General features: G+C 35.5%; 2 protein-coding genes across 2 annotated transcripts; one reads left to right on the top strand and one right to left on the bottom strand.

Moving 5' to 3' along the window:
* Positions 1-83: 83 nt before the first annotated feature.
* Positions 84-10,440, top strand: LOC112039292 (sodium/hydrogen exchanger 2). The gene is made up of 15 exons (XM_065770367.1): positions 84-584; positions 1,074-1,415; positions 1,558-1,676; positions 2,895-2,992; positions 6,627-6,686; positions 6,767-6,813; positions 6,904-7,098; positions 7,228-7,274; positions 7,832-7,898; positions 8,039-8,139; positions 8,249-8,350; positions 8,486-8,624; positions 8,714-8,776; positions 9,016-9,099; positions 9,751-10,440. The coding sequence occupies exons 2-15, from the start codon at positions 1,242-1,244 to the stop codon at positions 10,066-10,068; spliced, it is 1,614 nt and encodes a 537-aa protein (XP_065626439.1). The 5' UTR covers positions 84-584; positions 1,074-1,241; the 3' UTR covers positions 10,069-10,440.
* A 1,298-nt stretch (positions 10,441-11,738) lies between these two features.
* On the bottom strand, positions 11,739-12,311 carry LOC136066303 (uncharacterized). Its single transcript, XM_065770410.1, has one exon. The coding sequence runs from the start codon at positions 12,309-12,311 to the stop codon at positions 11,739-11,741; it is 573 nt and encodes a 190-aa protein (XP_065626482.1).
* Between the last annotated feature and the right edge of the window lie 14,835 nt (positions 12,312-27,146).

Below are 27,146 nucleotides of genomic sequence, written 5' to 3'. Positions count from 1 at the left end.
CCGTATCATAGCATATTCAATTATTACCACCATTTCATTTCACTGCCTCTCTCTTCATCTCTGTCCCCTCATTTGCTTTCTCATCTTTGTCAGTTCCGTGAATCTCTCACTCTCTCTCTAACCACTTTCTTCAATTATCTCTCTTTCCAGAGATTTCCTCTCTCTCTCTCTCTCTCTCTCTCTAAAAAACTGTGCTTATCATCTAATCTTGCAGTTACAATAGATTCGTGTGCCTCCGTGTCTCTCTCTCTCTCTCATTCTCTCTCTCTATATATATAAACACACAGTCACACACAGAGAGACACAGACGCGTAAATTTTGGCGAGCCTGAGCTTCGAGGAGCTATATGATATAATACTGAAAAATTTTGTGGCATTTTCTTTTATTTGTGGAAACGAAAATAGTAGAGCTGTAGATCTTTTGCTTGCATTCACCGAGGATTTCGAACCAGAGATTGATTGATTGATTGCGTGCTCTCTCTCTCTCTCTCTTTCTCTGTTATTCGAATCCTCTCTCTTCGTTTACCGATTTCCAAAGCTTCGTTGCTTTCTCTTGTCTCTGCATGTACCTCCCAACCGCTTTCGGTAAGCGTTTTACCTTTCTCAGCTACGTTATCGAAACGATACGATTCTTCGCCGTTGTTTGGTTCCTGAGAAAAGCAAAAGAAAATAAATTTTGGAGCTTTTTTTATAAGAAAAAATTTCTGTTGTTTTTGTTTTTTGGGACAGTAGAAAGGTTTCACCTAAACTTAGACAGAAACAATCCTTCGCGGTTGTTTGGTTCCTGAGAGAAGCAAAAGAAAACGAATTTTCAATTTTGGATTTTTGTTTTTTTGAATTTTTTCTGTTGTTTTTTTGGACGGTAGAAAGGTTTCACCTAAACTCAGGCAGAGATCGTTATGTTTCCTACATTTTCTCAGCAACCAAACAATTCACTGTTGTAATCTTCATTTCTTTGCTTATTTTTGCTTAATTTTTTTTTTCTTTACTGCGTTGAAGCAATTCGTATTTTTCAATTCTGAGATTGAATATGCAAAGAAGCTCGCTTAATTTGTTTGGTTTATTTTAATGCAGAGCTTGTTTGATTACTGAGATCCGAAATTTTGATGATATGGACAGCTCGGAGACATAGATACTATTAATTATTGGCTCTTAAAGGAAATCGAAGTCTTCTATAATTGAAATTAAGTGTATATATAATATAACTTAGATTGGTTGTGTACTAAATTGGTGGAACAAACAATGGGGATCGAATTGAGCTATGCTGTGTCAAAGTTGCAATCGCTATCCACGTCTGATCACGCCTCTGTGGTCTCCATGAACCTCTTCGTGGCGCTCCTCTGCGCGTGTATTGTGATCGGCCATCTTCTAGAGGAGAATCGTTGGGTTAACGAGTCGATCACCGCCCTTCTGATTGTGAGTTTTATAGAGATATTGGCTTTTGAGTTGGTTATTATGTTAGTTTAGGCATTGGTAGAGTTAGTTATGCAAGTGTTTAATCTTAATTTTTGTTTTTTTTGTTTTTTTGTTTTTTTGTTTTATGTTGTATTGGTTGCAGGGTGTGTGTACTGGAATTGTTATTTTGCTCGTGAGCAGGGGGAAAAGCTCGCATCTTTTAGTGTTTAGTGAAGATCTTTTCTTCATATACCTTCTGCCGCCTATCATATTCAATGCTGGGTAAAATTTATAGTCTCTTAATTTATATTCAATGCTCGCATCTTAATTTGTTGTTTAATACGAGTGATATGCTTTTTCTTATGCATCCATTGTTGCTTACGAGTGATTTTGTTGGGAGGGGGGGGGGGGGGGGGGAGTTGTAGATTACAAGTGTGTTTGACTATGGTTGCCTTTGAAATTGTGGTGGGTAGCTTATATTGCTAATTATTTCATTTACAGTTGCCATTTTTTTTTTCTCTGAAAGAACTCAAGTGACTTCAAGCTTGCTTATCTTTTGGTGCTATGGCATTCGGGAACCCAAAAAACATGTTTCAGCATTTTCTCTGCCTTAGTTTGAGACTGTGAGTCAGGTTCTCTTAATTTGACTCATCAAGTTTGATTTTCCAAAATACATTGAAGTGAAAGACTTATTATAAGTAGAAGATAAGATCATGGATGATTTCAATTAAATTTCACTGTGGGAAATGATCTAATTGAGGAATATGCTTTGTAGAAAGTAGGAAGGAATGTCAGAATTTTTTTTTTTTTTTTATTTTATTTTTATAAAAGGTTAGAAACAAGAATCAGAATATTGGATATGTTTGATAATTAGAAGTTATTTTAGACACAAATGCTTAACTGATTATTAAGAAGGATGTAATGTCTAACAGGTTCCAGCTTTGATATGTCCATTATCTGAAACTAGTTCTCAGTACATATTGATTCTTAAATGAGCTATGTGTCATTAAAATGGGTAAGAGTCGACAAAACTGGCTATTTGTGGTATTGAATTAGGCAACTTCATCAAATTAAGATTTATAGACGCGGAAATATGTTGGCTGAGCAATGATAGAAACTCAAGAAGTCTAGGATTTTAGGATCTTGCAGACAGTTTCTGTTTTTACCAATCATTCAGAACTGTATGAGTTCCAGTTAACTTTACCAATCTCATTGTTTCTGACCTGCTCGCACAAATTCCCCCTTTTTCTCCATTCTGTTCTTATCTGATGAATAAAGATGCTAAAACAATCGATTTGTTGACCCAACACGATAAGAAAATAATGCATAGTTGCAACATGTTTTCATTAAGCTAAGTGCCATATGTGCTTGTGTGTGTTTTACGGTTGAAATTTATATCTTCACAAGACTTCCATTAATCTCATATTAATGATGGATTCTTTTAATATATATTTTTCAGCCTTTCTGATATATTATCTTGATCTCTGTTATTTTTGCCAGGTTTCAGGTGAAAAAGAAGCGATTTTTTGAAAACTTTATGACTATCATTCTCTTTGGTGCTGTTGGTACATTAATATCCTGTGGCATCATATCATTAGGTACATCTAGCAACATTATATTTGTGTTTTTTAAAACATAAATTTTATCCTTCTAGTAGTACAGAGGGGAGAAAGGTATATGTCAAGTTTGCTAAACTGCATCCTTTTTCTTTTCGACTGCACTCTCATGTGTTGGCAATGGTTTTATCTCCAAATAAACTGTTTGATATGTATTGTTATGTCATTCTATGTTACTATTTTTGGATTACTTACCTTTGACAATAATTTGGTTAATAATCTTTTCCATGTGTATGCATATTGGTAATAGAATCTTAAATAATAATCAGATGATTTTGCGGATACCGTGGCATATTTCAAATGATTTGGTTGCTGCATTAGATGTTTGTAAGGACGATAACATGTAAATTATGTGGACTTATTATCAATATTTTTAATTTTATGTCATGCTTTTCAGCAATGCTTCTGAAGCTAGACTGGCAGTAACCTATAGGTCACCCATTGATTCCTAGACCCTTATGACTGAACAAATAGTTCCTATTGTGGTTCTGGATACAACAGAGTAAAGTTTTCTGATAACTGTAAGATGTTACTTTGTAGGGCCTGGGACAGATGGTTTTGAGCCTTCTGCCTGAGAGTTGCATGCACAGGGAGGTAATTATAGAGGTCTGGGTTCTTCAAAATGTTGACTTTCTTGGTTCCATCATCTTATTAGAAGAGACATTGATACAATGATGAGAAGTTAGAAGAATGTATATATAGCTAAACATTTTTGTCAACCTTAAAGTTTGCATGAAGTTCGTTTTTCGTTCCTAAACTATTGAAAGCCTTGCACTTTTTGTCCTTAGAACTTTAAAAATCTTTTTTCACCACTGCACTATTGAAAAAATTTCTCTTTTGTTCCTGAACTTTAAATCATTCATGTCGTGCATGTGACCAATGGTTTCATGCCAATTGTTCACCTCATGGGTGTTTTTTTTTTTCCCTATAAAATAAAATAAAATTAATGATCATGTTAGAATGTCAGATTCTCTAATGCTAAAAATAGTGCTACCTAGTTAGAAAGATGGGATAAAAGAGGACCAAAGGACAGAAAGCGTAACGTTTTATTAGTTTACAGATGAAAAAAGAACTTTTGAATTTGATTCAAACTTTAGGGACATAAACAAATTTAAATACATATGTTTCCACCTCATGCATGTACTATTTCTTTAAAAAAAATGTAATAATCATTTTAGACATGTCAGATTCTCTAATCCTACCTAGTTAGAAAGGTAGGATAAAAGTGGACAAAAGGACAGAAAGTGTAACGTTTTAATAGTTTATGGACTAAAAATGAACTTTTGAATTTAATTCAAACTTTAGGGACATAAACAAACTTAAATACATATGTTTTCACCTCATGTGTGTGCTTTTTTATTTATTTATTTATTAATGTAATGATCATGTTAGATATGTGAGATTCTCTACTGCTAAAAATAGTGATACATAGTTAGAAAGGTAGGATAAAAGTTAACAAAAGTGGACGATAGGAGAGAAAGTGTAATGTTTTAATAGTTTAGGTATTAAAAAGAACTTTTGAATGTGATGCAAACTTTAGGGTCAGAAACAAATTTAAATACATATGTTTTCACCTTGTGTGTACATATTATTATTACTATTTTTCACTGTAATGATCTTTTCTCTAATGCTAAAAATAGTGCTACCTAGTTAGACAGGTATGATTAAAATTCACAAAAGTGGACGAAAGGACAGAAAGTGTAATGTTTTAAAAGTTTAGGGATGAAAAAATGAACTTTTGAATTTGATGCAGTACATTAGTTTCTCCAATTAAATTTTAGTACATAGTTCTTCTAAAAAAGTTAAATGCATAGTTCCATTGGATATAAGTATTCTTGGAAAAGATAACATTATTTGTGTTTTATTGGTCAATGTAACCACATGTTTGAATTTAACTGGGGAACCTAATGTATTGTACCTAAGGAATTGTACCTATGTTTTTTGCCCGTAGACTAATATCTTCACATAGATGACTAAAGCTTTCTTTTCTCAAAAAAGAAAAAAAAAAGATGACTCAAGCTTTCTTGGAATCTCTATAAATCACAAATTGTCTATCCTACTTTCTCTACAGTAATATTTATTGGCTGTATATCCGCCAAGCTATGACTTCTCTGATAGATGGCAACATCGCTAATCTACAAGATTACTAAGGGAGCCAATAGTTCCTGTACAATTTCTTAGGTTAGGCATATTATCACATTCAAAATATGGCTGGCATTCATGGAGTCAGTAGTATGTACCTTCTTATGCTTCTCTGAGCAGTTAAAACCTAACCAGTGTTGAACTTCCAAGTCATGCTGTCATGCAATTCTAGCCCCAAATGTGGCTGCAAATTCATGAGCAGATGCCATCATGGTCTCCTCAAAGCACCACCTGAAACCCCTTTTTCAGTGGTAAGAGAGCCACCTGTTTTCAATATTAACCAATCTATTGGAGGAAGCATCTACTTGGAATGAATTGTAACTTGCTTTGAACCTAACCAGCAAGTGCCCACTCAGCACAAATCTGTGTCTCAAGCACAATCAGCCAGATTTTTGGTGCTGATACATTTCACTCTTTTTTGTCTTTTATATTCTTTTAAGATATATCATTTATATGCAGAAATCAGTTACAAAAAATGCTGTTTATTCCTTTCTGTTGTAGGATAGCTTGTGGCTGCAAAGGCTGCTTTTCTTACTCAATCAAATCATTCATCTATGATGATCTGTCCTTCACTCTATTTCTTGCTCCCTAGTTAACACTCCTCTAGCAATTTTGCAATTCTTTAATATGGTCTTTCAAATCAACAAGTGAAAATAAATGATTCTTTTTAGAAACTTTTCCTACTGCACACTAACATTTTCTTGAAGAGTAACTGCATGCTAGCATTTGATGTCTTTCTGTTCCCCATTGAAGTTTCTGACTGTCTCTCTATGTCACATAAGCAGTAATCCCCTGCCAAGGGAGATAGCCGCTGATCAATTTTATTTATATTTGCAAGACTAATGTCCTAGAAGGTACAGAGTCTGCAAATAATCACATTCCAATACCTTATGATTTTAGAGAATATGCTGCTAAGATATTAGCAGAAGAAACAATGTATGTTTATCTGTCTTTAAATAGTCTTGTTTAGTTGAATTAACTAGGGACATTTAGGGAGGTTCTTGGTAACTAGTATCATTGCTTATTTATTGGAATTAATAAATTTGAATGTGTTTCAATTGTTGGATTATCAAATTTCACTTTGTAAGAAGTGCAATTCTCATATCCGTACAGTTTATTCTGCAATCTTTGTGTTTGATTTGGTTTAGGCACTTTGTCTTTATATATAGAGATGGTTTATGGAAGCACTATGTCAGTAATTCATTTTGTTTGAAAGGGTGAAAAGAATGTGATGTATTTACATTTAAAAGTTCAATTTATCTAACTGAGCTGCTTAGGACAAAATGGATGAGCGTCTTAGCATAAATACATACATTCTTTTTATTACAAGTTTATTTATCTTCCCCCCTGTTTGTTGCAAGTACATATTTGATATGGCTAAAGTATATTTGTCCTAGCCAATAAAGCACATAGTTTAAGTGATTTAAAATTTGATTATCTTTTTCTGACTGTAAAATTCTGATTCTTCTCTCAGGTGTTATTCAGATCTTCAAAAAAATGGATATTGGTTCATTGGACATAGGGGATTATCTAGGTACTGCCTCTGGCATTCCCTTCAATTTCTATGAACTTTGTTCTCTATTTGGTCCTCATTATATTCATTTATTCTTTCAGCAATTGGTGCAATATTTGCTGCAACGGATTCTGTATGCACATTGCAGGTACGGAAGATGTTGTCATTGTAGTGGATTTTTCAAACAGTTAAAGGCGCTGACTCTTAAAAACTTAACCCCTCTCATGTAATGGCGCAGGTGCTTAATCAGGATGAGACACCTTTACTCTACAGTCTTGTATTCGGGGAGGGTGTTGTAAATGATGCCACATCTGTGGTGCTTTTCAATGCGATCCAGAGCTTTGACGTCACTCATATTGACCCCAGTATTGCTTTGCATTTCACTGGAAACCTCCTTTATTTGTTTGTCGCAAGCACATTGCTAGGGGCGATGGTAAGTCTCTCTCTCTCTCTCTCTCTCTCTCACACACACACACACAGAGTCTTGTATGGGTGAATAACTAAGACTGTTCTGCTAATGTACTATTCTACTATGGTATGACATACTTCTTTCCCTGTGCAGACTGGGCTATTAAGTGCTTACATCATCAAAAAGCTATATTTTGGCAGGTATGTTGTCTGAATTGGAATGATCTCATGCTGCATTTACTAGTATTTAATTATGCTTAATTGGTAACTTACACACATGGTGGGTCTTGAATTCCTGATGTTGGGGAGGATGTCCTAGTTGAGCTAGAGCTCATTGGCATGCTGCATTTACTAGTATTCTGATAATAGTATTTCATTGTTTGTTAATCCTGCAACTGGGCTAAGTCTCATAGTATGAAGATGCCTTTTCTGGTCTTTATATCATTCATTTGACTTTTCTATGTTGAAAGGGGACTGGTCAAACTAACAAAGGTGCCTTCTTGTCTATGTCAGTTGGATCAGTGGTTGAGTTAATCAAACATAAAATAAGAATTTTATTGAAACTGTTTCATGACAAAGACTACGGTGACTGATAACTAATCTGTAGAATGGTGCCCTAGTTTCCAGCCTGACCCCTCTCCCCTCCCCCTTCCAGGCCTCCACCACAACAACCTAAAAAAAAAAAACTGCTGTAGGTAAGGAGTATGTTAGAATCATGTATAATATTTGACTAAAATAATTTTTTATCTGACATTCAGGCACTCAACTGATCGAGAAGTTGCTCTAATGATGCTCATGGCATACCTTTCATATATGTTGGCTGAAGTAAGATTTCTAATAGCTTTATGGCATTTCTTTGTTTTCTTCCCCCACTTTCCAAGTTTCAAGTGCTCTTTGTAGATTTGATAAATTGCTAATTATTGGTCATATAACTAAGACACTGGTATATTTGATCTGTTCTGCAGTTGTTCTATTTAAGTGGCATTCTCACTGTTTTCTTTTGTGGGATTGTGATGTCCCATTACACCTGGCACAATGTAACTGAAGGTTCAAGAGTCACTACCAAGTATGTGATCTTAGAAGTTATTCTGACCATTTGAACCCATTTGTCTGTGTATAGAAAGGTCAATTTGTCATATACCTAATACTTCAATTTTGTCTAAAAATTATTGCAGGCATGCTTTTGCTACCCTGTCATTTGTTGCTGAGACATTTATATTCCTTTATGTTGGAATGGATGCCTTGGACATTGAAAAGTGGAGATTTGTTAGTGACAGGTACTATCTAAATACTAGCAAGTCCTTGCAATTATGATTTCTTGATTTATTGAACCATAATAGCTATTAGGAATAATAGTGTGTATTTTTCAAACAAAATGTAAAAGCATGCATGCTTGATTTTGCTTTTTGCAGTCCTGGAACATCAGTGGCAGTGAGTTCAATACTGATAGTTCTGATAATGGTTGGAAGAGCAGCTTTTGTTTTCCCCCTATCATTATTAATCAACCTATTTAAAAAAAATCAAAGTGAGAAAATCAGCCTCAGGAAGCAAGTATGTGTTCTGTTTCTGTCACAGTATTATTTTCTTCCTTTCCTACTTTATTGATCTACCAAGACATGCCAACAATTTTCATTTTGTAGGTGGTAATATGGTGGGCTGGTCTCATGAGAGGTGCTGTGTCTATGGCACTCGCTTATAATCAGGTAAGATATGGACATGCTGTTTTATTTGTGGCCAAAAGACCTTGAATTTAAATAAGAAGTCACACAAAAATGTTAAGAATAATATGAACTGTGGGAAATTTCAGTTCGTCTTTACACTATCCTCAGTAAAATAAGAACATGCTTACAATTTCATATAAAACAGTGTGTACTTTTGAGATAGAGAGAGATGATAGTGCAGATGAAATTGTTCAGTAAAAATTTTACTTCTCAAAATGCAGTTCACACGATTAGGGCATACTCAATTGCGAGCGAATGCAATCTTGATCACCAGCACCATAACTGTTGTTCTCTTCAGCACAGTGGTGAGACATCTCCTGCCTATTTTTTTGCTAAACATCTTCTGCCTATTTTGTGATTATGAAATTGCTTTCACCGGATTTAACGGGTTCTCTAACAGTAAATATTATTTAAGCCATTTGTTCTGCTGCACTAATTTTTGTGCATATCTGGTTGGCCTCTTGATTTTCAAACTTGTTTATGTAGTCAGAGTTTGGTTATATATGAATTCATGTTAATATAGTGATTTGACCTCTTGATATGGCAAGGGTTTGTAATTTGCTGTGAATTAGCTGACTAGGTCTACAATGAAAAGAAAATTTGAGAGAACATACTGATGCTTGCTATTTTGGTTGTTGTTCTTTTATTTCATCTCTTGGTTAAGAACTTATAAGTGCGTTAACTATTCTTGTGTACCAAGAATATAATTGTTCCATTTAGTTCAAATCAGGGTCATTGGCTGCGTCCTCTTTTTCTATGTTGTCTTAGTTATAATGCTCCTGAGGGGAACCACCAGAAAACCAACAGCCCCTCCCCTTAAGCTTTTGCGGCAGTTGTATTGATCAGAGTTTAGGTTTTATTTACAAAAGTCATGTTAGCTATTTTATATGAATGTATTTTATGTAGGAAATGTTTCTTAATGATGGTAATCACTCTTCATATATAATTATGGTCAGGTGTTTGGGTTGATGACTAAACCTCTTATACGGTTCTTGGCTCGTTCAAAACAAACAACCAGCATGGTGATGTCAGATCCATCGACTCCAAAATCAGTCTCTGTGCCACTTCTTGGGGAGGGGCTGGATTCTGAGCTTGATATACCGCGACCGGGCAGCATACGTGCACTTCTGGCCACCCCTACACACACAGTTCACTATTACTGGCGTAAGTTTGATAATGCCTTCATGCGACCTGTATTTGGTGGCCGGGGTTTTGTTCCATTTGTTCCTGGATCACCAACTGAACGGAGTTTCATACAAGGGGAAGGGGAATGAGAGGGCGGCCAAGCAAAGATGTACAATATTATATTGTAAATTGTATACATCTTCCAGAAGATCAAGCACCACAGGCCTTTGAACCGACTTGTGAAAGTTGTTATCAAACTTTAGGGTAGTGAGAAGGCTGTGTACCATAATGTAAACTGCATGTACCATGTATAGCTGTTGCATATACCCCAAGCTAGAGGGTATTTTTTGATATCATAATTATTTTGCTGTCAACAAAAGAACTTAGGGTTTAATGTATTGTAATGTATTGTTTCTGTGATTGTTTATGTAATTTTTGTCGCACACTAGGATTTAAACTGTAAGCTGCTTATCTTTTGATATGCGATATCTGATATCTTATGGCTGATGCGTTTCACATTACATATGGCCCATTTAAGAGTAGAAGGATGGTCCTTTTTCAAGGATTGATGCGATCGAAGCTATGCCCAAATTTGATTAACATATTCATTTTGACACACCCAAAATATTGAAACTCAATCTCTCATTGATCTGGAGGATGCATCTCATCTTTGGAAGTAACTAATATATGTATTTTACTAACGAAAAACAAGACCTTTATCCTTTGCTGGATGTCGACACATCCAAAATACTGGAACTCAATCTCTCATTGATCTGGAGGATGCACCTCATCTTTGGAAGTAACTAATGTATGTATTTTACTAACGAAAAACAAGACCGTTATCCTTTGCTGGATGTTGGATACCATAAACGATGATAAACAAGAAAAATCATTTATGAGGGAGTTCAATCTAATATCTTTATGGGTTCGTTTGGATACAACTTATTGTTGCTGAAAATTGATTGTTGCTGAAAACACTATAGCAAAATAATTTTTAAATGTATGAATAGTGTCATGAGACATTTTTAATATTTTTTAAATGCGTGAATAGTATATGCACAGTACATAAACAGCGCATTCACTGTTCATGAACGGTAAAATTTGTCTATAAAAAACTAAAAGCGAGTGAAAAAAAGCTGGAAAAAAAAAAAAAAAAAAGGAGAAAACGCAACTCACAAAATGCAACGCACGTTTCAGTGCTATCCAAACCAACGCTACATCTTTACATTGAAGAAAAGTACAGCTAAATTTCGTCATTGACAAATTACACTTACTCCATTTCATAACGGAGAATATGATTTAAATAAACTTAGTATGAGTTTGGATACAATGTTTGCGTCTGTGCTTTTTTTTAGTAGGTTCTGTGCACTATTTATAGGACCAGTAAATATTTTTTTCAGTAAACAACTTTAAAACTGGGTCTCATGACACTATTTACACATTTAAAAATTATTTTGCTACAATGTTTTTAGTTTTCAGCAATAAATGGTATTCAAACAGACATTTAATATTAATTGGGTACTTTAATGATGCAATTAAAACCATGGCAAATCTATTCTCCAAGAAAAACATAAATGAAACTTGAAACACTATACAAATCCATTGATTTCAAAAGGAAATTTACAAAATATTCAGATCTTTCAGACACATAATGAAACCCCTCAAGTCCCATATATTCTTGCATAGTAAACTAAAATCAAGAAACCAAGACAGTCGTTTCTTTTGCAAGAAAACTAAAAGAATGAATCATGGACTAGGGTTGGCCTTAGGCTAAACCCTCCAGCAACCCATGTTGTCGTCGGCCGTAGTTGGCCTTAGGCTAAACCCTTCTGTGACGCACCATCCGAACCATGTTTTCGTCAGCCGTAGCCGTAAGAGGAGCACATCTTTTCATCCCAACCTTTGGCCTCTGATCATCAGTTTGGGCAGTAGCAGCGGCAATAGAGGTCTCAGTAGTGGTTTCTGGCTTATCAATATTCTTTGGCTTTGGTCGACGTAGACCAACACAAACGTCATAGTATTCTCTCCTTTGCTCGTTACCCAGCACCGCCCACGCCTTGTCCATGAATCTGAGAGCCCCATGCGCCATTGGGGAGGAAAACTCGTTGGGATGCACCAACATTGCATACTCAGTATACCTTTGTTTGATGGAGTTATGAGTGATTGATGGGTAATCAACAGTCTTGAAGCCAAGGAGTGCATAGAGGTCGGTATAACCAAGCTTGTTCTTTTCAAACTCGCCGGCATAGTGGATAGATAACGCAGTGACATATCTGTCCACCCCTTCAAAGTATGGGTCAAAATATTTCGCCGTCTTTGCCAGTTCATAGGCTTCCTTATCTTTCCCTTCAATCCATTCGTGTTCAGCCCACCTTAACATAAGGTCTGTCATGACTTCAGAGAGAGAAGAACAGCAAAACAACGTTGGAATGTGAAATAAAAGCAGATATTGAGAAGCAAAATAGCGTGAATGAATGTGTATGAAATTCAAATTATATAGGAAGAGAAATAGAGAATCCTACTCCTTTTCGGTATTGAATAGTGTTAAGTGAGTGGCTTTCCCAAGTGTGGCTTGAATTGCCACTATATGTTGCATAAGTCGGTTAAGCCTTGACCGAATCCTATTTGCATAAGGAAATTAATCCCAGTCGGTCATGCATGAGATTATCATTAATAAGGAGAAGCCCTTTTTTTATTTATTTATTATTTATTATTTTTAAGGGAGAGAAGCCCTTCTTAATTAGATTATCACTAATAAGGATTTTACCCCAAGCACTAGTCCCCACAAAAAAAAAAAAAAAAAGAAAAAAAAAAAAAACTATTCAAGGCAAGGAATGCTGCCCGTACCACATATAGCCTTATAGAATGAGCAAACAATATCAAAAATATCATTCCCATTTAAGTAAAGAAGGATGTCACTCAATCTAGTTCCCAAAAAAAAATCATGCAAGATTCTGTAAAAGGAAACATTTCTATTCATTCATTCTCTACTTGGGGGTAATTATTAAATACTCTCGAAGTATCATAATAGTAAATGATAATCACCAAATTCAGGAATGGAGTTAGGACTAAAAGTTAGGGGGGTAGCTCTGCTGTTAGTTGTGTGCGGTGGCTTTAGTTTCCAGCTTGGTTGCTTAACAACTAATGGTTTTTTTTTTAGTAAAATATCATTTTCGTCCCTAAACTATCACAAAAGTTCGTTTTTCGTCTCTAAACTTTCAAAAGTTCGTTTTTCGTCCCTAAACTACTACAAAAGTTTGTTTTTCATCCCTAAACTTTCAAAAGTTCTATTTTCGTCCCTAAACTTTTCCAAATGTATTGATTTTCGTCCCTCTCACATCAGCACTTCGTCAGACGGAAGGACGAAAATCATTACGTTTGGAAAAGTTTAGGGACGAAAATAGAACTTTTGAAAGTTTAGGGACGAAAAACAAACTTTTGTGATAGTTTAGGGACGAAAAACGAACTTTTGAAAGTTTAGGGACGAAAAACAAACTTTTGTGATAGTTTAGGGACGAAAATGATATTTTACCCTTTTTTTTTTTTTGGTATATTTTTTATATAAGTGTGCATCCAGTTATGGAAAAAATTATTTTGTTTAAAAATTTTTAAAGGGTCAAGTTGTTTGTTTTGGGTAAAAAGGGTTAATTGAGTTTAGTTATTTTTAGCTCTACTATTGGAAATTTTTGTTATTGAATAATTTTTTTTTTGCTTGTTTATTTTGCTTTAGATTTTAAACCTAGCTTTTTAAAGGAGAAAAATGCTAAAATTACAAACTTTTTTACAAGTTATTAATGTGGTGAGTGGTTATTACTAATTAGTAAGTAAAAATGTGATGTAAGAGTGATGGGCCTAGATGCACACTAATAAAATTTTACTACCATAACGGTTTGTAAAAATGTTATTGAAGAGTTTGCAGCTAGAGTAGTACTCTTAAAAGAATCAATGATAATGTTAAGGGGGCAAAGTGTGATTTTATAGAATAAAATTGCTAGAATTGGTGTCTATGTATATATTAATTTAAAAAAAAAAAAAAAAAAGAAGGGCCATTGCCTCCAGTTCAAGTCTCCCTCCGTCTCTGAGCAAATTAGAAACTGAGGCTTCCTTGTTAACTGAGTAAGTATACGAGTCCAAATACAACTCCTTTAAGGGATTTTGTGCACACCACGAGCCATGCCAAAACCTAACTCAAACACCATCACCAACGTCAAAAGTCATATGATGGGAAAAAGAGTATCTCAGCCCATTTTGACGATACACTAGAGGCCAAAATTGTTAGCTAAGTTAAAGCTAAAAGAGAGAGTGGGGTTTGAGTAAACAACATTGTGAGCTACGTCAATGTGTGGTTGGTTGGAGATGGAACTAGGGTTAGTACTTTTAAGCAGCGTAGAGTGGCCAAAGTGTTTGTGAGTTTGATAAAAACACAAGAAGTGTTAAATCACAATTTCAATTCAAAAATGAAATGTGTGTAAGTTTGTGTGTAACAAAGTATATGTAAGAGGTTTACCAAAAACACTAAAATATATATATATATATATATATAACTTGGCTCAATGGCTGCTCAGATTTTTTATGCCTTACATTCAAGGGTACGTAAAAGTGTAATCCCAAATCAACGAATAAAAAAACTGATTCCTTTTAATTACTTTTGATTAATCCCTAATTGCAACTGATTTTGAATATTACGCAAAGATAATTAGATTCATGTTTATAATTGTGGTCTTCCAAAATATTATATGTGCCATATATCAATTTTTCTACAAGTATTTACGAAAAGTGATATGACAACATAATTGGTGTCACACCAACAATTTAAAAAGTGATTTTTTTATTTTTTTTATTATCATTATTTTATGTTTAAAATTTGATACATTGATTTAGGAACATAACAGTTGACGGGAACTCACTTGCATGAGATATGTTTTTTTCTTTTCTTTTTTTGATAGGAAGACTATGGATATCATTCAACTATAAAGAATCAGTTATAACATTATGGAAAAAAATTTATTCTAAGAAATAAGGATTTTCTTCAATCCAAGCAGAAAAGTTATCAATGCTTAAAACATTTTTAACTAAAAAGTGTGCGAATCTATTACCTTGCATGTGTACATAGGAGAAGACAACTCTACAAAAGTCAAGAAGGATCGACAAAATACCGTAAACTACCAAAGTCACAGACAATAGGGGCGGAGAATGCTAGCTCATTCAAGACCCGTATGCTGTATCATAGTGAAGGGATCAACCTCCATAACAAATATTTCCTGAATGCCCATATCTTTAGCAAACTGAAAACCTATCTCAAAGGCCTTTGCTTCCACTTCAATAGCTCCCAAGGGTTCATTAAGCTTCTTACTAAGGGCTGCTATCAGATTGCCCCTCTCATTCCGAATAACAACCCCCATGCCACTCGTCTTTTGAGTCGAAAACACAGCCCTATATCCACATTGACCTTAAAGTAGTTGCGGAGTCAAGATTTCAATCTAAAGGGGGCAAAATCAAAAGTTGGTATTAAAAAATGAGATTAATTTAAAAAAATATTAATTGATAATAATAAAAAATAATTAAACAATTGTGAACAAATTTGGGTTTATAATAAAAACAGAGTTTAAAACATTGAAAAAGTCAAGATATAGAATAGAAATTTTAAAAAAATTGAGGGAAAAAAAAATACTAAAGTTGCTACAAGTTTTATTACAAAAAAACTAACAAATTGATGTGGTAAGAACGTGATTAGTTCCACTAGACAAAAGAGGAAATAAATATAATTAAATATTTTTATGGTAATACATCATCTTATAAGATTAATGTAGTAAAATTTGTTAATATCTCTAGCATTACTTAACAAGAAAAGTTATACGTACAATGAATTAGAAAAAAAAGAAAAGAAAAAAGCAAAACAAAACAATACACCAGTAAAATAGGTGAAAATATGAGACAAGAATCTTGTCACAAGATATAAGCTACTTTAAAAGAATAGTGAAGTAAGTGAAGAGCCACATGTTTTGAATTCTTTGATACGTGAGGGAGAGAGTTTTTCCTTTGTCAGGTTGGTGTCAAGGTCTGTTTCTCTAAAGGGAGTATTTTTTTTTCATCATATTAGGTAGGCAAACTGCTTAAGAACAGAAGTACCTAAAGAATTTTTGGGAGGAGAAGTCGATCGCTTTATTGCAACCAAAGCAGGATGGATGAATGTTTCACTGTCACAATTCACAACAGATCTATATTCATCCAAATATTGAGGCACCACTGAACAAGAAAGCACTCGTCCATCCTTCCTTGCAACCCCATGAGATATGTTATTAAAGAAATCATACTGTACAAAATGTGATAACACTTTCAACTTGTACATTGTTAGGCTCTTTTATCTTTATTTTTACCAAGCAAATATGGGAAGCCATTATAACTGCGAGTAGCAGCAGTACTACTACAGCTAAAGCCTAAACCACACAAGGGGCCATGAGTGACCGCGTATATAATTCTAAATTTTTTTAATTATATATAAAAATCAATATATAAGATTTAAAAGTATTAGGAAAAAAATTATACCTAGCCTAAATATGTGGTCACTCTCTTCATGCAGCACCCCTACTTTAAAAAATCTTAAATTATTAGGAATTGTCAATGGCTGGTAAGCATTATAAAATTAATCATCACAAGTTTATAGTGTAGTTTTATTTTTACTAATTCAGTTTTTGTTGCAACTAAATGGAACCAATTAACATGCAACCATAAATATTGTCAGAAGTGAACTAGGTTAAAAATAAAATAGAAGACAGTTTCTAACAAAATATTATATTGTGTAGTAAAAGGAAATTTCTATAAAATTTAGTACAAAATTAAATCATAAATGAATAATTTTGAAACTTCTAAGAACGTTAAATTAAATTTTGATGCATTATATATAATTGATTTTAAAACTTATATCTATAATAAAAGGAAATTGCATTTAATTTGGCAACCAAAAAAAAAAAAAATTGCATGCATCTCTATTTAGTTCGGCTAAAATAATCTGTTCAAGTTTGCAGAGTGTTTGAATTAGCATTCTACTACATACATAACAAAAGAGAGATACAAAATGCAAAAATTATTAGAAAAGGAGAACTATTAATAATGCAGAGAGAAAAATTGATTAGAGAAATAAGTAGTGTTTTTATCTCCAAAATAAAAAATTAAAATTAAAAACAGAAAGAAGAAGCTGTAAATGAAAAAGAAGTTGTGCGTAAGAATATATAAGAATACACTTTAAAAAAACTATATATATAGAGAATTTTCAATTGTGAGAAAATTAGAATTTTAATAAATCTAGGAATTATAAGAGAAATGAGCATTATTAGGAAAAATATATGCATTAGAAAAAATTGTCACAATTAACATTTATATATATATATATATATATTGTGGTGATAAAAGCCTAAATTCATGTATTGGGCCTAAGATCCTATTTGAAGACTAAAAGTTTGTCCGAAGAGAAATAGATGATTGAGAAAGACCCCAGGTGGGGGAGATATACCTGGAAATGATTGAGGAACATAGTCCGAAGAGAGTATTAGTAGTTCGAAGAGTGTGTTATCCTCGGATATAAAGAATCTCAGTTAAGCCAATACCTGGGAGGTTTGAGTGACCTTCCTATCGATTCCAATGATAAGGATAAACTTCAAGCATGTATGGAGATGATAAGAACAGAGAAATATCTAAAGGAAAAGTTGCTACCACCGCATTAAATGCACTGTAGCAACTTTTCTTACCGCATTAATGTGGAGAAGACCTCTGAACAGTACAATCTCAACTACCGCCACTCATGGAAAACCGACAAAGTTACCTGATGGAACGGGTACTCAAGTGAACGTTTAGATGAAGACAAGTAGACGATTAAGAGAGTCTAAAAGAACACTATATAAATATAAGGGACCTTTTATAGAAAGAGGGGGGGAGGGAAAGGGGGGAAGAAAGTCTATGATAATTCTAAGAGTGATATATACAAAAGTTTGTCTCTTTGGACATGAACTCATTTAAATTTCAAGTTTGTTCTTACACTGATTGATCAATAAAACCTCTGTTGAACGTTGTTTCATTCACAACCAGCTCAGCTCTTTCACACACTCTCTACAAATTCATTGTATTGGGCTTATTAGGCTCATACTCCAAATCTTTTGGACTTGGGCTACAAATCTGGACCCTACAATTGGCACTATCTGTGGGAAGAGCTTGGTCAGGAGTGAAAGTAACAATTGACGATGGCGGAACCAGGGCAACAACCAGCAGAATCTAGGGCATCCCAACATGCTGATCCTTTTCTGAACTTGGAGCAAAGAAATGATCGTGAAGGTAGTGTACACACTACGCATACTGATTGAAGCCAATCACAAGGTGGAAGTCATGTGTCCCATGCAGAAAAGAACAAAAACATGCAAATGGAGATTAACCAGTTGAAAAGGGAGTTGGGCCATGCAAAGAGGAGGCGAACTTCTTCTTACTCTGATGATAATTCTGACGATGAGCCAGACATCACCTATAAACAGAGATTTAGAACACTGGTTAGTGAGTCTTTTTCCTACGAAGAAGAGCACTATCATAAGCGGTAACCTCAAAGTCCATCACGTAGAGGTGTGGGGAATGATGCTATGAGCAAGGCCTTGAATCAAATCTCTAGATCACCTTTTACACGCAGAATTGAAGATGCGACACTCCCTTCGCGTTTTAATCAGCCGACGTTCACTATCTATAATTGTAAAACAGACCCCGTGGAACACGTGAGCCACTTCAACCCGAGGATGGCTATCCATTCTAAGGATGAAACTCTGATGTGCAAAGTCTTCCCTTCCAGTTTGGGACCAGTTGCAATGAGATGGTTTGACAGCCTGAAAGCAAATTTCATTAGTTCATTCAAAGAACTCACTCAAGCATTTGGTTCCCGTTTTGTCACCTGTCGGAGAGTCGCTTGGCCCTTAGCTTCATTGCTATCCTTGAGTATGCAAGAAGGTGATACCTTGTGAACGGTTTTAGACCCCTTAAAACAACCAGATTGGTTAGCCTAGATTAATTAGCTAAGTTGTTACTTAGTCAAATTATGCAATTCTAGATTAAAGTAATCAAATAATCATATCAAGATATAAAGCAGCGGAAAATAAGTGAAGACAAGATATGATGACCCAGGAAACCACACGGTAAAAACCTGGGGAGGATTTGACCTAGCTATCCTCAAGGTAAAACTGAATCCATTATGCGAAAGAATCGAAGTTCATACAGAAGGACTATAAGCTCCCTGCTTGACTTCCTAATGCTACCCACCAGTAGAACTTACTGACACGACCACGTGCAAGCTCCGAATCCACGAACTCCTTCTTTCTTGGATTCTTCAATCAGCTACAAGCACCCCCGCTTGATATTCTTTAAGCTTCAATGGTAGCAACCAAGTTGATCATCAAGATATTGATATTATCTCCAACTTGAAAACCCTAAGCTTTGTGTAAAGGAAAGCTCCTCTAGATTTCACAAGAGATTTACACAAAACAGCAATGTATGAGCAACAATACAATTGGAGCAACCTTCAAAAACGTGGCTAGGGTTTAGTTTATATACCTAGGGTAAAAACATAAAACCCTAAACGTTTAATGAAGTAGGGCTGAGTTAGAAATTCTGCAGAAAATCAACATGTGCGATTTTCGATCGATCGATCGAGCCAGGCCGAAAGTCCCAAGTACTTCTGCAGCCACTCGATTCCAACTTTACAATAATAAACCAACTTTGAGCAAGCCTAAACAAGACTAAATACATTTTTTTGATCATGGTTTGCCAACATTACAAATTAGAGTTCTAAATACATAAAATCCTAAGACCTTAGAACCTAACAAACTCCCCCTTTGGCAATTCGTGACAAAACCCTAATTAAAAGCTCAAAGTTTTACAAGTAAAAAGCTCATTACAAAGAAATGCTCATAAACTTCAAATTCAGCCTAACTACTATCCATCGGTTGCAAGTGTAGACAGCAGCTTAGTTGAATCAACCTGTATATTCCTGAAATACTCAACAAACGCATAAACGCATGTGTGACAGAAAAGAGTAAAACAACAGGTATAACATTCTTGTAAGATTTACACAACACAAAATAAAGATATATATGAATGATTAACTCAAAAATATAAATCAATAAGCAGTGAATCACAAATCAACAAGAATCAATAAAAAAAAAACATGTATATCAATCAATGTTACTCCCCCTAACATAAATATCTCCAAAAATGATATACAAAGTGAAGCACCTAGATACAATCTAAAAACTCCACAAGCTCCTCTCAACAAGTAACAAAAATCTCCCCCTAACAACAAAACCCCTCTACAAGTCAAAACCCCACTCCCCCTTTTTGTGATGGAATGCCAAAGAGCAATCATGAGTCGCCATCAAAAGAAGGTGGTGAGGGTGAATGAAGACACACTAAATCGGCTCGGAGAGCACAAATCTCATCGAGTAAGTCCACCAAAATGTGACCATGAGCCGCCTGAACGGTCATGACAGTCTCTAGAGTACGACGAACATCAAAGTCGGTCGAAAGAGGTGAAGGAACATCAGTAGCAGCAGCATCATCACCAACTGGATCAGGAACATCCTCACCAGCAATACCTGTAGAAGAAGAAGGAGGAGGTGCGCTACTAGACGGCTCAGACCTAGGGTGTTTAGAACCAGCTCGAAGATGAGTGGCCCTCTATTTAAGAAAAGACGCACCTATGGGAGCTATCACATGAACGGGCTCAGAGGAAGGGAAGTCACTAAGGTCAAGAAAGAGCAAAATCCTATAAATGAAAATAGGATGAACAAGGGCATGAGAAGTAGATGAACTCCTATAAACATCATTCAAAGAACGAAGAAAGAGATGGGGAAAACTAATAGGAGCATCAGTAACCAGAGCGTACAAAAATACACACCTCTCAAGAGGAATGGTGTGAACATGAGAAATGGGCCAGATGGAATGACAAGCTATCCTAAAGAACAGATAATGCAACCCGGAGAGCTCAGCAGAAGTGATCCTAGGATCAGAACCCCACTGGACAGAAGTCCCAGTGATGCAAGATAAAACATCGCTCAGCTCGGGAAACTCGTCATATGGATAAACAGGATCCCTAAACAACGGTACCCCTAGAGCATCAGCCACTGCCTGAGGAGTAATGGTGTACCCTACACCTCGTATCCAACTCTTTACTAAAGTGTTGGAATCATAGACGTGGATAGAGATGTTCGAATAGAACTCTCTAATCAAGGCAGAAGGTGGAGAAGGATCAGAAATGTCCAACAAAGGTAACCAGCCCTGACGCTCAAAGTTTGCCCTAATGGCAAGATCTAGCTCATCTAACAGAACAGAACGCTCAGCCCAAATCTTTCTCTTAAGGTTAAGTTTCTCAAAAAGCTCTTGGTTTTTCTCACTCGAAAACCTCTCACGGTCAAAGGAAGGAGGGGATGGAGAAGAAGAGGGAATGGACCTACGGGCTCTAGTCTTCCTAGGCATGATGCTAAGGAAAGAACAGAGACACAAAAGAGAAAACCAAAAAGACACAAGAAAACAAAACCAAGGACAGACTGTAAGTTAGCAACAAAAATAATAGAATGAAAATCTATATGATGCATGAACAGATACAATGCCATGATGCATTTACTAATGCAGTACGCAATTTAGTTCAATTGAGTTTAAATTGACAAAATTGGCTTGAGCAGGGAATTTCTAATCAAAAACCCCAAAAATTGAAAACCACTTGAAAATTTTTAAAACAAATTGATGAATTGAGCATTACAAAACTTAGCACATAGATTATAATGCTTAATTTCATCAATACAACAAGCCAATTTCATCAAATTTTACCCAATTTAACAAAATCCCCAAATCGGATCAATTAGAAACCTTAGATTTTTCAATTTTTCATCAAATTCAAAATTGATCAAATTAAACTATTAAGATCATGTCTATAGCATGTCCCCACAAAAACCCATTGATCAATTTCACAAAATAGGGCTTGAATCAACAGAAATCCCAAATAGAAAAAGTTCCAAAATTTTGAGTATAAATGCATGAAAAATGCATGAAATATGTAAATAAACTCAAAAAGGAAGGGCAAAACAGACTTACCGGCTTGAGGAAAGAGAGATTTTGCAAAAAATAAGGAGGAAAACGACAAAAATCTCTATGTGGAGCCTTGCCTCGTCGGAGAGAGAAAAGAAAAAGTTTGAAAAGTTTGAAATAGAACTTTGAAAAAGTCAGATTTGAACTTTTAAAAAAGCTTTTCCACGATCTTCGATCGATCGAAAATTACACTCGATCGATCGAATGAAACAGTCATTTTAGAACAAACTAAAGCACTTTTTCGATCGATCGAAAAACAGACTGGATCGATCGAAATGGGCAGAGGCTCACTAAATTTTGAAAAAAAAAAATCCAGTTTTGAAAGACACAAACCTAATTTTGAAAAACAACTTCTCAAAGCATTAAACAAGGAAAGCAAAATGCATGAGTATGAGATGGAATGCCTTTTCAAAAACCCAAATTTTTTAAACCCAAATTATGTCAAAAAAAATTTCAATCATTCTCCCATTGAATTTTCTCAAGCAACAAAAAATGTTGTGCACAAATCTCAAGATATTTTCAAACTTGGTTGGTCAAACCAAAAACACACACACTAGCATGTACAGTGTTTAACAAGGAGTAACTTGTGTAGTGTGTGATACTAGCAAAAACTTGAGATACATGTGAGGTGATATGTGAATAGCAATCAAACACAAAGTCTACACAATTCATCACATAGAATTTAAAAAAGACTATCACCTAAAGAGTTACATCTTATAACTCCCACATCTCCTAGAACAAAAGCTTGCAATCATGTAAGTTTTTTGCATTTTTGCCTCTTATTTGTATGAGATGGCATTCAGTCTAACAGTACACACCGATTTGAATTAAGTGAATTGGCATCAAGCCTAATAATACACACCAGTTTTAATTTAATTTGAGGCTACACCTTATGTTCTTTTTGTGCATGTGCTACACTTTCTCGAGCACATAATCTTATGATATGCACTAAGGTGTTCATGATTGGCTAGTGAATAGTGGTGAGATGGTTATTTATGCCTTTCTCAAAAGAGTCAAGTCCGACATTCAAATAACATATGACTTCATGATAAAGACAGAGTGATTAAGAACCATACACATCTTTCCCACACAACATGCACTACAAAGTTTCAACTAGTCAAGTGCAATGAATAAGTTCATCAAAGTTAAACAAGGTACACAAGACATGACATGTGTAAAAAGATAGACCAACCTTGTTTTTCAAAAATCAAGAAAAATAGTGTCAAACATAATTTTTGCTTTCTCCTTTTTCTCTTTTTTTTTTTAAATTTTTTTTTTTTATTTAAGAGAAAACAAATAAATCCTAGAATGAAATGCATGAATATAATGCAATGCAAATCCTAGAACAAAACAAAAGAAAACACAAAAACCAAAGAATAATGGTCACAGAGGAATGAGCAATAAAGCACAAGGACCATGTCAGAAAGACTCAATTAGGTCGAGTCTTTTGCATCCAAAACCTTTTAGATGCATCATGAGCATTGGAGTTCTTATTCACATTCGAGTGATTTCCAACTCCAGGATTGGAATAAAGGTTCAAAGCTTTTACCAATTCACCAATAAGTGTCATAAGATCTTGTGCTTGAGACACAAACACTTTTGGTTTGTTTGCTCTCTTACCAGCTTGAAGCTTGTAACAGTTAGAACGAATGTGTCCAGACTTACCACAAAAATGACAAATCCAAGCAGGTTTACCATGCATCTTGTCCTTAGAAAGGGTAGGTTTAGTTTCTCTCAGATCAACCCTATTCTTCTTAGGAGATGAAACTTCTACGGGTTTGACTACCTCACTCACAGGTGGTTTGACAATTTCACTCACAACCTCACTCACGGAAGGTTTAGAAGAAGAAGAAGGAACAAAATTCATGGAATGCAGTGCAGAGTCAAAGATGCTTTCAACATAACCTAACCCAGATTTATCAGAAGGATACTTTTGAACATTCAGCATGTGATCAAGTTTAGAACTAGCAGATCTAGTAACAGATAAATCATGTTCCAAAGTTTTAACTTTATCAGCAAAAGCATGTTCTCAGATTTAACATTGTTCAAAAGATCATTAGCATCAAACAGTTTAACAAGCAAATTTTTCTTTTCAAGCTCAAGAGAATCAATTTTCTTCAGGCCAAGTTCTACATTCATAGCATCCCTAGCAGCAATTTTGTAGAGTTTATTGTAGGCCTCTTGAAGATCTGCATCCTCAGAGAGTTCCCCATCAGAAGGGTTCTCTTCAACAGATATGCTTTCATTGACTACAGCAGTAGCAGTGAAAGTAATGAAGTTTCCATCCTCATCACATCCGGACTCATTATCGGAAACCTCATTATCGCTAAGGGTTACAGCCATAGCTTTACCCTTAGTCCTTAAGAATGTAGGACATTCAGATTTCACATGACCATACCCTTGACAACCAAAACACTGAAGACCCAAAGAATTATTTGAAGATTGACCAACTTTTTCTTTAGGTTTTTCAAGGTTATTAACCTTAGTGGGATCATTCTTCCTAAAATTTCTAGGTTCAGCAGTGTATGTACCTCTTGCCTTTCTGTTGGTAATTCTAAGAAAGTTTTTGAAATTTTTGGCAAGATAGGCAATCTCTGTAGCAGAGAGCTCATTATCAAATCCACCACCATCAACATCATCAACAGACTTAAGAGCTATTGATTTGGATTTGTTCGCTTTAGATAGGTCAGACTCATAGGACTGAAGGGATCCTACAAGCTCATCAACAGGGATGGAGTCCACATCCTTGCTTTCAGTGATGGCAGTCACTTTGGGTCTAAAGTCTTCAGTTAAGGATCTAAGTATCTTCCTAACAATTTTAGGTTGATCATAGATTTCAGCCAAATTAAAAGCAGAATTGACAATATCATTTAATTTAGCATAGAATTCATTAAAAGATTCATCATCAGACATTCTAATGCTTTCAAATCTAGAAGTCAATTGTTGCAATTTATTGATCTTAACTGCCTTTGTGCCTTCATGCACAGTTTGGAGCATTTTCCAAGCAATATGAGCAACCTCAACATTAGAGATTCTTTTAAATTCCTCCATGGAAACAGCGTTGAAGATGGCATTCATAGCTTTGCTATTGAAACCAGCTGCTTCTTTTTCAGAAGTTTGCCACTCACTCACAGGAGTAGTGGGCTTCTCCCATCCGTACTCAACAGAATTCCAGACTCTCTCATCAATGGATTTCAAGAATGCTTTCATCCTTACTTTCCAATAAGCATAGTTGTTCCCATCAAAGTGAGGAGGAACAAATAGAGAGTGTCCATGCTCCATGACAACAGGGGTCAAGGATCAGCTCAGAGATCAAGAAATCTCCAACTAAAGAGCTACCTGCTCTGATACCACTTGAACGGTTTTAGACCCCTCAAAACAACCAAATTGGTTAGCCTAGATTAATTAGCCAAGTTGTTACTTAGTCAAATTATGCAATTCTAGGTTAAAGCAATCAAATAATCATATCAAGATATAAAGCAGCGGAAAATAAATGAACACAAGATATGATGACCCAGGAAACCACATGGTAAAAACCTAGGGAGGATTTGACCTAGCTATCCTCAAGGTAAACCTGAATCCACTATGCGAAAGAATTGAAGTTCATACAGAAGGACTGCAAGCTCCCCGCTTGACTTCCTAATACTACCCACCAGTAGAACTTACTGACACGACCACGTGCAAGTTCTGAATCCACGGCCTCCTTCTTTCTTGGATTCTTCAATCAGCTACAAGCACTCCCGCTTGATATTCTTTAAGCTTTAATGGTAGCAACCAAGTTGGTCATCAAGATATTGATATTATCTCCAACTTGAAAACCCTAAGCTTTGTGTAAAGGAAAGCTCCTCTAGATCTCACAAGAGATTTACATAAAACAGCAATGTATGAGCAACAATACAATTGGAGCAACCTTAAAAAACGTGGCTAGGGTTTAGTTTATATACCTAGGGTAAAAACATAAAACCCTAAACGTTTAATGAAGTAGAGCTGAGTTGGAAATTCTGCAGAAAAATCAACCTGTGCGATTTTCGATCAATCGAGTCTATTCTTTGATCGATCGAGCCAGGTCGAAAGTCCCAAGTACTTCTGCAGCCACTCGATTCCAACTTTACAATAATAAACCAACTTTGAGCAAGCCTAAACAAGACTAAATACATTGTTTTGATCATGGTTTGCCAACATTACAAATTAGAGTTCTAAATACATAAAATCCTAAGACCTTAGAACCTAACACCTTGTAAACGTACTCAGATAAATGCTGGGAAATGTTCAACGAAATGGAAGGTGATTTTGATGAAGTGGCTGTCAATACATTCAAGCTCGGCCTGCCGACCGACCATGGTTTAAGGAAGTCTCTGACTGGAAAACTTGTCACTAGTGTGTATCAGCTAATGGACAGGATTGATAAATATAAGATAGTCGAAGAAGATCAGCAATAAGGAAAAGGAAAGAGCAAGGTTATCCCCCAGGAGAGGAGGGATTTCAGGTCGGATAGATACAGTAATAACAAACTGCGTACGAATTTCGCTGGGCAGTCAGGATCAGAGAATCTTCAAATAGTCAACGCTGTATTCAAAGAGCCAGCACATCAGATCTTAGAAAAGATTAAGAACGAGCCATTCTTCAAGTGGCCGAATAAGATGGTGGGAAACCCAGAAAGGCGCAATCATAATCTCTATTATTAATACCATTAGGACCATGGGTATACCACAGAGGATTGCAGGAGCTTGTGGGATCATTTGGACTAACTTGCCCGCGAGGGTAAATTGAAACAACTCTTACATTATTCCAACAGCCGAGGAAGTCAAGCGAGTACGGAGTCCCGAAGGGATGATTCTTCAAGACCTTTTTTAGGAACTATCAATGTCATCTTCGCCGCACCAGGGAGAATATGATCTTGGCCATCTAGGGTAATGTCGGTAGCCCGGTCACTCACCAATGATAATCATGATCCAAAGAGACCTAAAATGGGTATTCCACCAATTCTTGGATTCTCGGATGAAGATAAAGTGGGAACCATCCAACCTCATGATGATACTTTGTAATCACCCTCAGAATTGGGGGATATGATGTGAATAGGGTAATGGGAGACCAGGGCAGCGCAGCCGAGATAATGCAT

This window comes from Quercus suber, unplaced genomic scaffold, assembly GCF_002906115.3.
Source record: "Quercus suber isolate HL8 unplaced genomic scaffold, Cork oak 2.0 scaffold_30, whole genome shotgun sequence".
In the NCBI taxonomy this organism is placed as follows: Eukaryota; Viridiplantae; Streptophyta; class Magnoliopsida; order Fagales; family Fagaceae; genus Quercus; species Quercus suber.
The sequence above is the reverse complement of the archived record's forward strand: the minus strand, read 5'-3'. Positions and strand labels throughout refer to the sequence as shown.

Excerpts from the sequence above, each read along its gene's own strand:
- LOC136066303 (XM_065770410.1), bottom strand. The coding sequence starts at position 12,311 with ATGACAGACCTTATGTTAAGGTGGGCTGAACACGAATGGATTGAAGGG.
- LOC112039292 (XM_065770367.1), top strand. The coding sequence starts at position 1,242 with ATGGGGATCGAATTGAGCTATGCTGTGTCAAAGTTGCAATCGCTATCC. Across the intron at positions 2,993-6,626 it reads CTGTGGCATCATATCATTAG|GTGTTATTCAGATCTTCAAA; the intron begins GTACATCTAGCA and ends TTCTTCTCTCAG. Across the intron at positions 8,625-8,713 it reads AAATCAGCCTCAGGAAGCAA|GTGGTAATATGGTGGGCTGG; the intron begins GTATGTGTTCTG and ends TTCATTTTGTAG.